At 45.1% G+C, this 17928-nt stretch overlaps 1 protein-coding gene across 2 annotated transcripts in view; it reads left to right on the top strand.

Moving 5' to 3' along the window:
• The window catches only part of LOC126187873 (WD repeat-containing protein 37-like), a 126289-nt gene that overhangs the window by 91317 nt on the left and 17044 nt on the right, over positions 1 to 17928 (top strand). For both annotated transcript variants that reach the window (XM_049929204.1, XM_049929203.1), the window contains 2 exons: positions 4209 to 4384; positions 4492 to 4729. In XM_049929204.1, coding sequence (XP_049785161.1) covers positions 4209 to 4384; positions 4492 to 4729 — 414 coding nt within the window. The remainder of the gene's footprint in view (positions 1 to 4208; positions 4385 to 4491; positions 4730 to 17928) is intronic.

The raw sequence follows: 17928 nt of genomic DNA, 5'->3' as shown, positions 1-17928 counted from the left end.
TGTCTCACAGAGAGAATCTTTGCCGTTCTGGGCTGACATTTCAGCCTAGTACCCATTACCTACCCTCCTACATAAGACACCTACCATTTCTTCCACAAACTCTCCAAGTTCATGTTCCTGTACCACTTGGAGCCCTGCTTGTCACTGTTGATGCCACCTCCCTCTATTGTGATACCCCCACAATTATGCAATGGCCATTAATGAATACTACCTTTCCTATTGTCCGACTGGCTCCAAACATACAACGTCCTTCCTGGTCACCATGGCCAATTGTATCCTCACCTATAATTACTTCTCCTTTGAAGGCATCATCTACAAACAAATCTGCAGTACACAGCCATGGGCACCCCAATGGCACAATTGTACAATAACCTATTCATGGGCCATATGGAGAAATCCTCCCCAACCACCTGCAATCCCAAACCCCCTCACCTCATTCTGATGCATTGAAAATGTCTTCATGATCTGGTTGATGGGGGTGGACAACCTATCCACATTTCTTCAGAACCTAAACATAGTCTCCCCATTCAGTTCACCTAGTCCTCCTAAGCCCAACATGTGACCTACCTCAATGTTGATCTCCACCTCAAGGGTGGCTACATCTGTACCTCTGACCACATTGGACCCACCAACAATACCTCCACTTTTGCAGCTGTCACTCTTTCTACACCAAGAAATCACTTTCACATAGTCTAGCCAACCATAACCATAACCATGGCTGTAGTATTTGTAGTGGTGACCAGTCCCTCTCCAAATGTGCCAATGGTCTCACTGAGGCCTTCACAGATCAAAATTACCCTTAGTCATCTTGAGAAGCATATCTATTGTGCCTTGCTCAATAGTCACCATCATACCCCCACATACACACTGCAAAGCCGCAAAGGAGCACCCCTCTTATGACTCAGTACCATCCAGAATTGGAGCAACTGAATAACATTCTCCACCAGAGTTCCAACTATCTCTCATTGTGCACAGAAATGTGAAATATCCTCCCCACTATACTCCACACCCCTCCTACAGTGGTAATCTGCTCCTCCCCCCCCCCACCTCACAACATCCTTGTCTGTACCTGCTTCACTCACACATGCACCCAACTCCTTTCCTCATGGCTCATTTCTCTGTAACAGAATAGATGCAAAACCGGTTCCATATGTCCTCTCACAACCACTTACTCCAATCTTGTCACTGCCCATTAAAGGCAGGCCCACATGTGAAAGCAGCCATGTGATCTACCAACTTAACTCCGACCAATGTGCTGTTTTCTACATGGAAATGACAACACACAAGCTGTCTGTCTGCATGAATGGCCACCACCAAATTGTGGCCAAAGATACAGCTAGATCTATCAGTTGCTGAACATGTCACCCAACATGATGCACTTCACTTTAATGACTGCTACACAGTTTGTGCCACCTGGATTCTTCCCACCAACACCAACCCTTTTGACTTGCATTGCCCAGCCCCTCCCCTGCTCTCACTCCAGTACTACAGGTGCCTTCTATGCAGCCAATGCACATATATAGTCTCTCCTCCTCCTCCTCCTCCTCCTCCTCCTCCTCCTCTCTCATCTCACTTTTCCACCTCCTTTCCTCTCTTACCCCTTGTCCCAGCACAGCCTCCTGATGGTGCACTTAGCTGCCCCTGCCACATTCTTGCATGTTCCCACAGGCAGCACTAGCACCTTCCCTCATCCCTACCCTGCTATCTGCTATCCATCCCCCTCTTCTCCACTACATATCCCAGCTAGATTGCTGCTCACTTCAGACTCAGTTGCAGTCAGGCTCAGAGGTCGTGACCATGCGCTTATGCGTTGTGTGTGTGTGTGTGTGTGTGTGTGTGTGTGTGTGTGTTTGTTTTCACCTCTAACAGTCTGCAGCACAGTTGCTATTAATTTATTTGTTTTGGGATGGCAAGTGTTCATCAGAGACAAGGGTATAGTGCATCAAGAAAATGTGATAGGACCACTATTATTCTCTGTTTACTTAAATGATCTGACACACAGGCTGAGCAGCAATCTGTGACTGTTTGCTGGTATTGCTGTGATGTATGGGAAAGTCACATTGTTGATTGACTGTAGGAAGGTACAAGATGAAATGTAACAATACGAGAGAAGGAAAGTTGCTACTCACCATACAGCGGAGATGCTGAGCTGCGATTGGCACAATAAAAAGTTCACACAATCATAGCTTTCGGCCATTAAGGCCTTTGTCAGCAGTAGACACACATGGCGCACGCGCGCGCGCGCACACACACACACACACACACACACACACACATACAAAGTGCAACTTGCACACACATCTGAAACTACAAGATGACTTAGACATACTTTGATGACAGCTAGCTCCAAATGTAGAAAAATGTAAGTTAATGGAAATAAATAAATTTAAAAAAATCCCATAATATTCAAAAACGATATTAGTAGTGTGCTGCTTGACACAGTCATATTGATTGAATATCTAAGCATATATGAAATGGAATGAGCACATAAGGATGGTAGTAAGGAAGGCGAATGATCAATTTCAGTTTATTGGGAGAATTTTAGAAAAAGGAGACCTCGTGTAGAACACTAGTGCAAATAATTCTTGATTACTCTATTAGTTTTTGGGATCTCCAGCAGGTCAGTTTAAAGGAAGACATTGAAGCTATTCGGAAGCACGCTGCTAGATTTGTTACCAGTAGATCTGATCAACTTGAGGATATTAAGGAGATGCTTTGTGAACTCAAATGTGAATCCATGGAAGGAAGACAACTCTCTTTTTCTTGAAACACCGAGAAAATTTAGAGAACCGACATTTGCAACTGATCACAGAATGATTCTACTGCAACCAATGTACATATCATGGAAGGACTGTGAAGACAAGACAAGATAAAATAAATTAGGGCTTGTTCAGAAGCATACAGACAATTATTTTTCCGCCATTCCAGTTGCAAGTGGAACAAGAAACAATTAAATGTCTAGGAGTGTTACAGGGTACCCTTTGCCTTGAATCATATGGTGGCTTGCCAAGTTTAGGTGGATGCAGATTTTGTCAGTCACAGAATTAATGCCACTTAAGTGCAAGACCTTGAAGAGTGTGGTGGCAAGACTGTTGAAGCATTAATTTCATTGCTCAATACATGCTGTAAGAGACGTGGAAACATATCTTTTACATCAGCAAAACAGCTGATTGGGAGGCCATTTGAATTACTGAATTTGGTTGCTGGACACATATAACAGGTCATGGTGAAATCAAGTTAATTGTTGGATGTTTTTACTGGCCACCAGATTCTGTTGTGACAGTTTTATAGTCATTCAGAGAATGTCTGTAGTTAGAAGCATGGAAATACCCAGATCATGCAATATTAGTTGGAGACGACTTTAACATACCGAGTATAGACTGGGATGTCTATGGATTCATTGCACGGGGTACGGTCAGACAGTCTTGCGAAATGCTTTTAAACACAGTTTTCTGAAAACTGTTTTAAGCAACTAATTTGACAGCCCACAGACGATGATGCAATGTGTTGTGCTACTTTTGTGTCAGTACATAAATAGTATCTTTATTATATAGATCATAACAGTCTATCAAATTTAAAGCTTTGGGTTGTAGAGACCATCTAGTGAACATCGTGCTGGATTAATGTGACACAAAACTTGGTAGTTTAAACAATGAGAAGTGCAGAATGGAATAATAATAATGTTATGAAAAGGATAGATTGCTCATCACCATGTAGAGGAGACACTGAGTCACAGACAGGCTCAACAAAAGGACTGCTATACATTTAAGTTGTCAACCAAAAAGCCTTCTTCCAAAATAGGAAAAAAAGCACACACATTCACACAAGCACGGCTCTCGCACATAACTACTGTCTCTGGCTGCTGTGGCTAGACTGTCAGGACCTAAATGTGTAGTAGTCTTTTCATTATGCCTGCCTGTTACTCATGGTATTCTCTATATGGTAACAATCTATCCTTTCCATAATCAATGTGTTAACTTGTTTCTATAGTTACCTGGTGAACTGTCATGTGAAATATTACCGGTAATTTGAAATCATCTTGTCTACATTAATGTTACTTTGAGAGTAATGAAAAAAAAGAAGAAATCTGACTTATGTAATATTTTTATGGGGTTACATGACTAAAGAATTAAGAGTGTTAATGGAACGCCACTTGTTGGTTCGTTGTGATGTATGTTTATGAGTATGTTATAAACTCTTCTTCACAGATCATACAGCATGCATTTGGAGTGTGGAAACAGGTCGTTGCTTGCTGCAATATCAAGGTCACCAGGGTTCTGTGAACTCTATACGTTTCCATCCGAATAAAGATGTTGTCCTGACAGCCAGTGGAGATTGTACAGCTCATGTGTGGCAGGCAGCAGTCACCTGGGATCAACCAGTGGTTAGTAATGTAATACTTCTAAAATTATCCTCCTCTAGTTGTAGTGCAGTGAACAGTTCTAATGTCCAACTTTTTCCAAGTATTAAACAGTCTCAACTCAATTACAGAAAGGTCAGTCATCTGATGAAGATCCAGACTCGTGTGAGAAGGATGATTTTGGTTGTGAAGACACCAGCAGTGGAGCACCTTGCCTCCGTACACCCGTTTGTGAATTGACAGGACATGCTGGAGTGGTTGTTGCTGCTGATTGGCTACCAGGTGGTGAACAGGTGATAACTGCTTCATGGGACCGCACCGCCAACTTGTATGATGTTGAAACGGGTGAATTGTTGCAGTCTCTTGGAGGTACACACTAAGAGTTATTATATTTGTACTCATGTAAATGTTAAAATTAGTTATAAATAATTACAAATATTTGTTTAAAATGTAGGTGAGATTTCAGTGACATGAATCTCAAATATCGAGACGAATGAACATTGGAGTAACTGTGATTCTTGAGTTTCTCCCGGCATATTTGATAATCAAAATATCCACGGGTGTGCTGCCGGTCAATAGTGTCCAACGGGCACAATATTTCGGTGATCATACATGTCGCCATCATCAGGTGAATTGATGGACTGAGCTCCTGTGAATGTGCCGGCACGGAGATCCGTACACTATGGCTGCTCAGAGGGAACTGGGTTCGGTCGCGGCGGCGGCCGATTTAACTACCCGCGGCGCGCTCCCTTTGCCGTCCGCGCCACGGTCGTGCGGTGGAACAGATTGCGACGGCATCCGAGATGACGTCGGTGTGATGGCTCTGTCCGCCGTGGTCGTCACAACTATACGTTTGCTCGATTTACTCTTGATTAACCCAATTGCTGGTTCCCAAGCCTTGCTAAGATACTGGGACAGTGTTGTTAGAGAGGCCATCGAAATTCGCACCAATGACGACCTCATAAACCGTGACTGTGGGTGTGTGTGCGCGCGCGCGCACACACACACTCACATATACAACCACAAGCAGACACATGTAAAGGCAAAGAGTTTGGGCAGAGATGTCAGTCGAGGTGGAAGTACAGAGGCAAAGATGTTGTTGAATGACAGGTGAGGTATGAGCAGCGGCAACTTGAAATTAGCGCAGGTTGAGGCCTGGTGGGTAACAGGAAGAGAGGATATATTGAAGGGCAAGTTCCCATCTCCGGAGTTCTGATAGGTTGGTGTTAGTGGGAAGTATCCTGATAACCCGGATGGTGTAACATTGTGCAAAGATGTGCTGGCCGTGCACCAAGGCATGTTTAGCCACAGGGTGATCCTCATTACCAACAAACACTGTCTGCCTGTGTCCGTTTATGTGAATGGACAGTTTGTTGCTGGTCATTGCCACATAGAAACCTTCACAGTGTAGGCAGGTCAGTTGGTAAATCACGTGGGTGTTTTCACATGTGGCTCTGCCTTTGATCGTATACACCTTCCGGGTTACAGGACTGGAGTAGGTGGTGGTGGGAGGGTGCATGGGGCCGGTTTTACACTGGGGGCGGTTACAAGGGTAGGAGCCAGAGGGTAGGGAAGGTGGTTTGGGGATTTCATAGGGATGAACCAAGAGGTTACGAAGGTTAGGTGGATGGCGGAAAGACACTCTTGGTGGAGTGGGGAGGATTTCATGAATAATGGATCTCATTTCAGGGCAGGATTTGAGGAAGTCGTATCCCTGCTGGAGAGCCACATTCAGAGTCTGATCCAGTTCCGGAAAGTATCCTGTCACATGTGGGGCACTTTTGGGGTTCTTCTGTGGGAGGTTCTGGGTTTGAGGGGATGAGGAAGTGGCTCTGGTTATTTGCTTCTGTACCAGGTCGGGAGGGTAGTTACGGGATGCGAAAGCTGTTTTCAGGTTGTTGGTGTAATGGTTCAGGGATTCAGGACTGGAGCAGATTCGTTTGCCACGGAGACCTAGGCTGTAGGGAAGGGACCGTTTGATATGGAATGGGTGGCAGCTGTCATAATGGAGGTACTGTTGCTTGTTGGTGGGATTGGTGTGGACGGATGTGTGAAGCTGGCCATTGGGCAGATGGAGGTCAACGTCAAGGAAAGTGGCATTGGATTTGGAGTAGGACCAGGTGAATCTGATGGAACCAAAGGAGTTGAGGTTGGATAGAAAATTCTGGAGTTCTTCTTCACTGTGAGTCCAGATCATGAAGATGTCGTCAATAAATATGTACCAAACTTTGGGTTGGCAGGCCTGGGTAACCAAGAAGGCTTCCTCTAAGCGACCCATAAATAGGTTGGCATACGAGGGGGCCGTCCTGGTACCCATTGCTGTTCCTTTTAATTGTTGGTATGTCTGGGCTTCGAAAGTGAAGAAGTTGTGAGTCAGGATGAAGCTGGCTAAGGTAATGAGGAAAGAGGTTTTAGGTAGGGTGGCAGGTGATTGGCGTGGAAGGAAGTGCTCCATCGCAGCAAGGCCCTGGTCATGCGGAATATTTGTGTATAAGGAAGTGGCATCAATGATTACAAGGATGGTTTCCGGGGGTAAGGATTCCAGGTGTTCGAGAAAGTGGTTGGTGTATTATAGCAGGCTTTCCATGACTTAAGTTAGGCCCGTGTACTAATACAATGCACTGTAAATGTCATTGCTTCCATCACACAACTGTGGATTGTAAAGGTCTGGCAGTGTGTGGAAAGTGCAGCTCCACTGCCCACAAACTAGGAATTCATGTGGGTCAGTTGTTTCCAAGCCGATCTGGTTCGGAGCAAGGAATGTCCTGTCTTCGTGGAAGAGAAGAAAATACAGGTGATTAAGGTCACCAACTGAATCTCCTATTCTGATGCAAAGAATACACACAGCTGTCCACTTTTGTGAAATTGTTTCCCTCAGTATTGAAGTGGCATGTACAGAAGACTAGTGGTGGCACCCAGACTTGACAGCTGAGCAGAGCACATAAACATACACCTGTAAATGCAGTTGCAAGCCTGCACCAGTGATACCATAGCCAAGCCTTCGTACCACTGAAATACTGGTGGTTGTCAAAAGTAATGTCAGAAAGGATAGCAGGGGAACCAGTGTGTCCCTCAAGTACAACCCCGCCCTCCTTCGGCTGCAGTCTCCCCACCATGGGGGAAAGACAGAAGAAACCTCACTGTTAAGATAGTTTCCATAATTCAGTGGAATGTGAATGGGTTCAGGATACATGTGGAGGAACTATGACTATTAGCTCGGGGTAGACAGATGTGTGTCTACCTTGAAGACAGACATTTTAAATTCTCTGCCAACCTGGAGCTACATGGCTGCATTCTCCCCAAAAAGGATGACTTTTTGTTCAACATGACACTGACTGCTTATTAAGTTACACATTTGGCAATGGGGAAGACTTGTGGAGCTGGGTATGATATATAGTGGGGGAAAAAAGTGTAGTTAAGTGCTGACCATCCTTAGAATGTTACAGTATCTGATAAAGTTCAGATTATTATGACATTAGTGTCCAAGCTGTTAAGAGCTTTTACAAAAAAATTTACCATTGCTTCAGAAATTTCTACTTAAAATATAAGAAGAAGTAACTCTAGAAGCTGAGAGATGTTGTTAGCTAAACATGTAACAAAGGAAGTTCAATGCAAAGTTCCCCTTCCAGTTTTTGTGTATTCATGAGACAGATTTTAATCCTTATAAGGTGTTCAGCAAACTGTCTCTGATCCTGACGCTACTGACACATGGTAGTATAATGGTACTCAGCAGCGTTCTGATGAAATTTTCGCCACCAGGATATTGACCAGAAAGTAGTGATGAGTCGTTTCTGATCACTTGACTGTGTACCAGTATCTATGCTTCAGTCTCGAATCTCTCTGTATTCTCTCATCAGATTAGGACATTTCACACTTAGTTTGAACCACCAGTCAAATGTAGATATTAGTATTGATAACTGTCTTGGTGCTACTTGAGAGGTTATAGACTATGTGACAGTGTAACACTCCCCAAATTCTCTGACATGACTGAGTTGCGCATCTGATATTTCATCTACTAGTGTGCAAATAGTATGCTACAAATCAGTACCAGCAATGTTTTATTTGCTACCAATCCTTTTAATCTAAAGCCTTATACACTGAATCTAATTCAGGTATTAATTTTGTTTAAAAGATCAAAGGTATGAACACGTTACTTCATGAAACAAAAGAAGAATGAATGTTGGGAATAATCTGTTTCATTTATGACAGCACATTCCCCAGCTCCACAGGTGTGGTCCAAATCATGGTGGATTAGTTGATTCCATGACACTAATCAAGGGAATCATTGATGAAGGAGAAATTAACACCAGTTCCTCTGACATTTCTGAACTACCAGCAATATATTATGCAGAAATGTTGGCATCCAAGAATTACCATCCTAAATCCACTCACCAAAGATTTTTAACAGAACATAATATCATATCTTTTACCTAAGTGGACCTGTCAATCTGCAGTGCTCCTTTTTGCAGCCTGTGAACTAAATAATGTTTTAAGACAGTATAGAGATCAGTCCCAAAGGCCAGACAACATCCACAGTCAAATACCTCAACGTCCTGTTGAAAATAGTAAAAACTCTATTCTACAAATGATGAGGTACTGAGAACCATAAGGGCCTAGGGGCTTATGGGCGCTCAACGTCGAGGTCATCACCGATAAGGGCCTAAAACGCATAATCTTAGATCTTGAGATTATAGCATATATGCGTGCTCCGAACATCTGATGCTCTTATGCTGAACCAGATTTATCTACATCTTTAGGTTCACACTGTACATATGAACATTCGTGAACACCTGTCTCACCAATTTCTTGGCTCTTCATTTCCATATGGACACATAACAGAAAGCATAAATTTATTGCTCTGCACTACTTAATTGTTATCGAGGGTTTTTAGTATCGACATCATGTACGTAGTAGTAGCAGTTTTTAGTTGGAGGTATATCAGCAGTTTTATCTCTGAACCTGTAGTCACAGAATTGTCCTTAATGAAAATGATAATGAGGACCACAAAGTGTTGAAAATAGGTCATAATTGTGGGTGTGGTGCATTTATCATATGTTCTGTGTGTTCTAATTTTAGTTCCCATTAATTAAAACTTTACATTTGTCAAAGGACACTACTGTCACTAACTTGTACCAGTATATGCAAATTTTATGGATTAACATTAGTAATAAATATAATCTGAAATATTAATTAATATTTTATAACATAAAGTGGGTACATTACTTTTCCACAGGAAATACAAGATGTTGAGACATGGTTAAAAAACGATTCAGACCTATGAGACTGGTGTTTTGTTTACAAATTGGATTTTCACAAACATCTATTTCTCTCAAAACTGTGAGTCTGTGCTTTAGGTCCTTATGGTTCTCAGGGCTTGAAATTTTTGACAAGACATGGCAAGACAGAGAATTTCCGTTACAATGGAGTGAGAGGGTATCACAGCACATATACCAAAACCAGGACGAGATTTAAAAAATAAATAAATAAATAACTAAAAGACTGATCAACCTAACAGGTAATTTGGAAAAATCGTTAAAAACTTTGTTTATTGTTTGAAATCTAGAAATCTCGTTTCCTGATTCCAGTGTATATTCTGAAGATCTCGAACTACCACAGATCATTTCATATGATTGGAGTTTGTGATTTGAGAGTCCTTTGTGCACCACTACGTATGTTCACAGTCTTCTTTTATTTCCGCAAGGTGCACAATACAATGTGGTGGTCTCACATCTTTATCTCTTAGACTGTTGAGAGTCAGGGCTGGTTTGACCCGCAGTAACCAACAAATACAGGAAAATGGAGCCCCACAAAGATCCGTTTTAAGTGCCTAACTTTTTGCAATTGTAATAAATAGTATAGTATATATGACGAGATATGCATTCACACTAGCAGTAAGAGTATGTGATCTTTGTTAATATTATAGTTCCATATCATTCTGTACAGCAGAATGTCAACTGCAGGCCGCTATACAGAAAACGCAAAAATCTGTATCTATATCACATGTAATACAGTTTTGTAGAATGTGGTCTGTTCATCCTTACACAGAACTGTTCCTCAAAACGCAGTTACAGGGAAGAGGAGACCAGTACGATTTTCTAGGACTTCTTTGTTATAATACACGCATGCACGTGTGCGCGCCCATAGTCACAGGCTGCCAACACCAGACTGCGAGCAACAGCACATAATGGGAGAAGCAATCTGGATTGTGGTGGTAAGGAGGAGGCTGGGGTGGGGCGGGGGAGGGATAGCAGGGTTACGGTGGGGGATGGTAAAGTGCTACATACTGGAGCATACAGGAACAAGGTGGAGAGAGGGCAGGGCAGCTAGGTGCAGTTGGGATGTTAGGTGGAGGGAAATGGCAGGGGGAATGGCGGCAGTGGAAAAAGAGAGGAGTTAAAAAGATTGTGGGCACTTTGGTGGAAAGAGGGCTGTGTAGTGCTAGAGTTGGAACAGGGAAGGGGATGGGCGAGTGTAGGACAGTGACTGATGAAGATTGAGGCCACGAGGGTTACCGTATTTACTCGAATCTAAGCCGCACCTGAAAAATGAGACTCGAAATAAAGGAAAAAAAATTTCCCGAATCTAAGCCGCACCTGTAATTTTAGACTCAAAATTCAAGGGGAGAGAAAAGTTTTAGGCCACACCTCCAAATCGAAACAAAGTTGGTCCATTGTAATATGAGACACAATTTAGGTTGAATGAATGACGATACAGCTACAGTAGTTTGGTTCAAGTGGTAAGCATAGCAGTTAAGCTTTACCAGGTAGCCATTGCTATGCGTCAGGCGCTCCATCCGTATTTATTCGGGTACCCTTCCTTTCTCACGTGCTTCGCCTGGTTTGAATCGATTGCTTAGTTTGCTTCGATCTGATAATTGCAGTTTTCTTTGTTATAGGTGTTTACGTCACTCTTAAGCTGAAAATGCATTACTGTACTGTGTCATGCATTGTTTGTCGCATTCTGATAGTGCGTGTTTATGACCTGTCGCGGCTCGCGGCATGGCTTGCTTTTGTGTGTGCTACCGCCGCTTACAATAAAAAGGAGAGAGAGAGAGAGAGGAATCGTCTCATTAGCGAAACAATGGCAAGAGACTGCTATTTGTTGTTACTTACACTGCTGCTTTCTTTGATAATGATCAACAAGAACCAAATAATAGACTGCGTATAATAGAACATGTTCTGAACAAGAGTTTGGCGAAAATTTTTCAACGTTTGAAAATCTTTGCGGCCGCTTCTTTAGTACATCAAATTCTGCACAGAAATTAGTCATCTTAGGTTTAAAAATCTAGTCAGTTGCCGTGCTTCATTTCTGACTGTATCACTATTAGGCGTAAGAATAATACGAATATAAACATGGCACGATACGTATATTCTTCCGTGTTTGCTGTTGTCTCACTCTAGTTTCGTATTTATTAGGCAGACAGGATTTAAATGAGATAGCAGCAAACATGAAAAATACGTGGCAAAATGTTTATATTCGTATTATTCTTATGGTGAAGAGAATACTGCATGTGATTTACATTTCATCAGGTTCCTGTTAGGAACCATCTCTTCTCACAGGTAGGAAAAAATTGAGAACGTAGAGTTGGCCATATTGACTAACATCCCAATTAGTCTTGCCAGTCGGATTTTCGTAGTACATTGAAATTCTGCTACATTCGAAGATGAACAATATGGAATTTGTATTTACTTCGTTGGATAATGTACGAAAATGCAGTGGTCGAAACTCGGGGCGGAGAAAAAAAGCTCGTCTTGCACCCTTTTTTTTTTACTGGCGCAGAGGTTTTGGCGCCAGTATTTATCTTTGTGCCTACAAAGCTTGCCTGTGTAGCGCTACATATATTCGACGGCAGAAGTTAGTTGTGGCGGCACCTACCAACATTTTTCAGAACCTCCGCTTGCTTTGCTTTCGATTCTAAGCCGCAGCCTGTTTTTTGGATTACAAAAAGCGAAAAAAAAGTGCGGCTTAGATTCGAGTAAATACGGTAAGGGGACATATGATGTACTCCAGGGAGACTTCCCACCTATGCAGTTCAGAAAAGCTGGTGTTGGTAGGAAGGATCTAGATGGCACAGGCTGTGAAGCAGTCATTAAAATAAGGAACATTGTGTTGGGCAACATGCTCAGCAACTGGGTGGTACAGCTGTTTCTTGGCCACAGTTTGTCAGTGACCATTCATGCAGACAGACACAGTTTGTTGGTTGTGATGCCCATGCAGTATGCAGCACAGTGGTTAAGCTTAGCTGTAGATCACATGACTGGTTTCACAGGTAGCCCTGCCTCTGATGGGATAGGTGATGCTTGTGGCTGAACTGGAGTAGGTGGTGGTGGTGGGAGGATGTTTGGGACAGGTCTTGCATCTACTACAATATTACAGGGACATGAACGATGAGGCAGTGGATTAGAGAAGGGGTTGTCTAGGGATGTATGAGGATATTGTGTAGGTTCGGTGGGTGGGAGAATGCCATTGTGGGAGGGGTGGGAAAGATAATGGATAGAATATTTCTCATTTCAGAACACGATGAGAGGTAGTTGAAATCCTGACTGAGTCTGTGATTCAGTTGCTCCAGTCCTGGATGGTACAGTGTCACAAGCGAAATTCTCCTCTTGCTGGATATTGGAACTTTGGGAAGTGGGGGGTGACTTTGGGAAGTGGGGGGATAGGCTGGAGAGGTAAGACTCAGCTCTATTTCTATACAAGGCAGGGAGGGTAATTACGGTCTGTGAAGGCATCATTGAGATCCTTGGTACAGGAAGAGCTCATCACTACAGTATTCTGCCGCCAACCGAAGCTACACAATATCATCGTCCGTCCCTACACAACCTCTTCTACTAACCTGTTGTCTCACAGCTCATATCCGTGTAATAGACCTAGATGCAAGACCTGTCCCATACATCATCCCACCACCACATACTCCAGTCCGGTCACAAACATCGCCTATCTCGTCAAAGGCAGGGCTACCAGTGAAATCAGTCAGGTGATCTACGAGCTAAGCTGCAGCTACTGTGCTGCATTCTACGTGGGCGTCACAACCAACAAGCTTTCTGTCTGCATGAATGGCCACTGACAAACTGTGGCCATTAATAGCTGGACAACCCAGTTGCTGAACATGCTGCCCAACACAATGTGCTTAACTTAAATGACTGCTTCGCAGCCTGTGCCATCTGGATCCTTTGTACCAACATCAGCTTTTCTGAATTGCGCCGGTGGAAACTTCCTTCAGTATATTCTATGTTCCCTTAACCCTCCCTGTGTCGCCCTTTGTTAGTCACTGACACACTCCCACCTACCCCCTTCCCTGCTCCCACTCCAGCACTACACAGCCCTCTTTCCACAAATGTGCACACAGTCTTTTTACTTCTCTCCTTGTCCACTGTCTCTCCCCTCCCTCACACCTCCCCTCCCTCACACCTCCCCTCCCTCACACCTCCCCTCCCTCACACCTCCCCTCCCTCACACCTCCCCTCCCTCACACCTCCCCTCCCTCACACCTCCCCTCCCTCAAACCTCCCCTCCCTCAAACCTCCCCTCCCTCACACCTCCCCTCCCTCACACCTCCCCCCTCACACCTCCCCCCTCCAGGGTGTATACGGCCCGGGACATCCGGGAATTCCGGGAAAAACCCGGGAATTTTTTCATCCGGGACAAATCTGGGAAAAACGCAGGAATTTTTTAGAATTCCGGGATTTTTCGTTGTTTTAGATTGCAGTTAAAGTTTTGTAGGTGTGACGTGTAAGATCTGATACGCTGAAAAAGAACTTTAGTCCACTACTGCTAAATAATATTGCAGCAATGAAACACAAATCAGAGAATAACACCAAAATAAAAGTTTAGTTGCGTAGAAAATGGGTAAATAGTGTCAAAGGATGTAGGTCGAAGATTATGCAGTACGTCCGTAACAACTAACATGCATTCGATGTGTGTGACGTCGCAATTGTTTACATTTCTAACAGATCACCAGAAAATATTACGAATAGTGGCTTGAGATGCGTTACTTTCGAAGTAAATTTCCACGCAAGATGATTTATGTTACGTGTGAGAATGTGCAGTGCATTTCTTAAATCACAGGGCGTTATAACTCTCATTCAAAACGTAACACTTTGAGGATCAGCCATTTGAAAAATGTCGGGCCCAGAAGATAAGTCATTTATGCCACTATTTAAAATTTTACCGGCACATTTGTATTTGATATGACTTAACGTGTAACACACGCTAAAAAAAGACCGAGCTTCAAGTTAGTTTTCATATTTAATGTTGTTCTTTCATAGATAAAAAATTATGCAATTGTTGGCAAAAAGTTCCATTGACCTTCAAGAAAATGTGCATAATGTGTTACTGAGCAATATCGCAAGTCCCTTCATGCCAGAACACTTCCACTTTTCTAAGCAACTGATAATCATTTTGGCACGATTTTAATTGCCAAATTAGAGCCTGTTAGTAGGCCTATGGACTTCCTATCATTGTAGGGCTAATAACAGTGGATGCCAATAAAGGATGCAATTCTCGTTCGTACCTACACATCTGCTTACGAGTTAACGGTGTAGAAACGCACTTTGCTGAATTGAGCGAGCTCGGCCTACCTTCGTAACGTACGCGCCGCGGCCTGTCTTTCTCATAGGCCTCGTGCTCTGAATAACTGCCGTCATTCGCTAGCGAGGTCACGTGACATGAGCTATGACTGGCTGACAAAAGTGCATCGCTCAACGCAATCTCTATTTTAGAGTTTCGGAAGCTACCGTGCTGTAATTTGTGGAATTTGTGTATATACTTTAGCAATACGAAAATAAACTCTGTGCATATTGTCTCGCATCAAACAACTTTCCAAACGCATTGTTTTTCCTGGATTTCGTTTCCTAAGGTGCTGGGACGTCCTCCACCGGTATAAGACCTTTAAGGTTCAAAGGACTGATAGGTTTTACAGCTCCAAGGGAAAGTATACTGTTACTAAACACGGATGTATTTTCACCCGCTTTATACGTGATTTCATCCGGGAGAAATTGTGTTTTTAACCGGGAAATCCGGGAAAATTCCGGGAATTTCTTTTTCTTGTCCACGTAGACACCCTGCCCCCACACCTAGCCCCATCACACGTCCCCCCTCACACGTCCCCCCTCACACGTCCCCCCTCACACGTCCCCCCTCACACGTCCCCCCTCGCACGTCCCCCCTCGCACGTCCCCCCTCGCACGTCCCCCCTCGCACGTCCCCCCTCGCACGTCCCCCCTCGCACGTCCCCCCTCGCACGTCCCCCCTCGCACGTCCCCCCTCGCACGTCCCCCCTCGCACGTCCCCCCTCACACGTCCCCCCCTCACACGTCCCCCCTCACACGTCCCCCCTCACACGTCCCCCCTCACACGTCCCCCCTCACACGTCCCCCCTCACACGTCCCCCCTCACACGCCCCCCCTCACTCCTCCACCCCCTCCTGCCCTCACTCACACCTCCTCCCCCACTCCTTCACTCACACCTCCTCCCCCACTCCCTCACTCACAACTCCTCCCCCCCACTCACTCCTCCCCCCCACTCACTCCTCCCCCCCCACTCACTCCTCCCCCCCCACTCACTCCTCCTCCCCCACTCACTCCTTCTCCCCCACTCACTCCTCCTCCCCCACTCACTCCTCCTCCCCCACTCACTCCTCCTCCCCCACTCACTCCTCCTCCCCCACTCACTCCTCCTCCCCACTCACTCCTCCCCCCCACTCACTCCTCCCCCCCACTCACTCCTCCCCCCCCACTCACTCCTCCTCCCCCCACTCACTCCTCCTCCCCCCACTCACTCCTCCTCCCCCCACTCACTCCTCCTCCCCCCACTCACTCCTCCTCCCCCCACTCACTCCTCCTCCCCCCACTCACTCCTCCTCCCCCCACTCACTCCTCCTCCCCCCACTCACTCCTCCTCCCCCCACTCACTCCTCCTCCCCCCCCACTCACTCCTCCTCCCCCCCACTCACTCCTCCTCCCCCCACTCACTCCTCCTCCCCCCAATCACTCCTCCCCCACTCACTCCTCCCCCACTCACTCACTCACTCACTCACTCCTCCTCCCCCACTCACTCACTCCTCCTCCCCCACTCTCACTCACTGACTCACTCCTCCGCCCCCACTCACTGTCTCACTCCTCCCGCCACCCACTTACTACCCCTCTTGCCCCCCCCACTAACCCCCCCTGCGACCCCTCACCCCTCCCACCCCCCTCACCCCTCCTGCCCCCCTCACTCCTCCCACCCCCCTCACCCCTCCTGCTCCCCCTCACTCCTCACTCTCCAACCACCTGCCAACTGCTCTCTTTATAACCTCCAGACTGAACCTAGCTGCCAAACACTCTCGCTCCACCTCGTCTCTGCGTGCTTCCACAAGTAGACCTTTGTCGATCTCCACCCCTACCCTGCTGTACCTTCCCCTCTCCACCCCAGCCTCCTCCTTATGCCACCACCCAGATAGCTTTATCCGCGACTCATCATCTCCATTGCATGACGAGGACCAATCTATCCTTTTCATAATATTGTCATTATTTCATCCTGGGTTTTCCATTGTTTGATTTTAGATTGTTACCATATACACAACAACTCAGGGCTTCCTGCATGAAAAAACAACTCTCTCTATGACAAACTGCCTGTTCGCTTCTGTCTGGAGTTCTTCGGCCAACGTTCGTCTGATGTTTTTATCTGACGTTTCGCCAGCACAAATGGCTGGCATTGAAAGTTTCGTTCTCCATTGCCAGTTGTGGACTGGAGCCAAACTCGCAGACTATATATACCTGGAGTGTCAACGTCTAAGGGCTTCTTTGCGGTCATTTCCATTGCAGTTCTCTTGCTACCTGTCACGGTCATTCGCTGTAGCACGGTAACCCAGGATCCATTTACCTTGAGGCGTTCTTCTTTCTTGTTGCAGCTATTCTTGTGTTTGTGTATTGATACAGCTTCTCTGAACAGGTGGGTCTGACAGCTCTTCTCTACAGCAAGAACTTCAGTGTCAGCGAATGTTACTGCGTGGGCAGTCTCTCACAGCGCGTGCTCTTGTCCACCTGCAGTGTCGCTTATGTTCTGTGATCCTGTTGTTGATTGATTGTCCAGTCATACCAGCTTTTCCGCATGTGCGTGATATGCGGTTTATTCCTGACATTGCAAGTGGGTCCCTTTTCTCCTATGCCGATCTGAGACACTCCTTGATTGTCTTTGTTGGTTTGTAAATATCTTTACGCTTGTTTGTGCAATATATGGCCAGTTCTGTCGATCACTCTGAGAATCTGTGACAGGAAAGCAATACCCAGACTTTCTTTTTCTGATTTGTCACTTTGTCGAGTGTGTGGCCCTGTTGTACTTCTAATATAACTTATAGAGTACCCGTTGCTCCCCAGAACACTTTCCAAGTGTTGTATTTCGCATCTGAGGTGCTATGGCTCACATATTCATCTTGCTCATGTCACAAGTGCGTTAATCACAAATGGCTTATAGTTCTAACAGGTTGCAGGAAATCATTGTGAATGATGGTTTGACAAGTGCTACTTTCAAAGTAAATTTCCTTCTATGGAAGATGAATGAAAGTAAAAATTTTTGCTGGTCAGTAT

The sequence above is a fragment of the Schistocerca cancellata genome, chromosome 5 (assembly GCF_023864275.1).
Source record: "Schistocerca cancellata isolate TAMUIC-IGC-003103 chromosome 5, iqSchCanc2.1, whole genome shotgun sequence".
NCBI lineage: Eukaryota > Metazoa > Arthropoda > Insecta > Orthoptera > Acrididae > Schistocerca > Schistocerca cancellata.
This window is presented reverse-complemented; position numbering and strand designations above follow the sequence as displayed.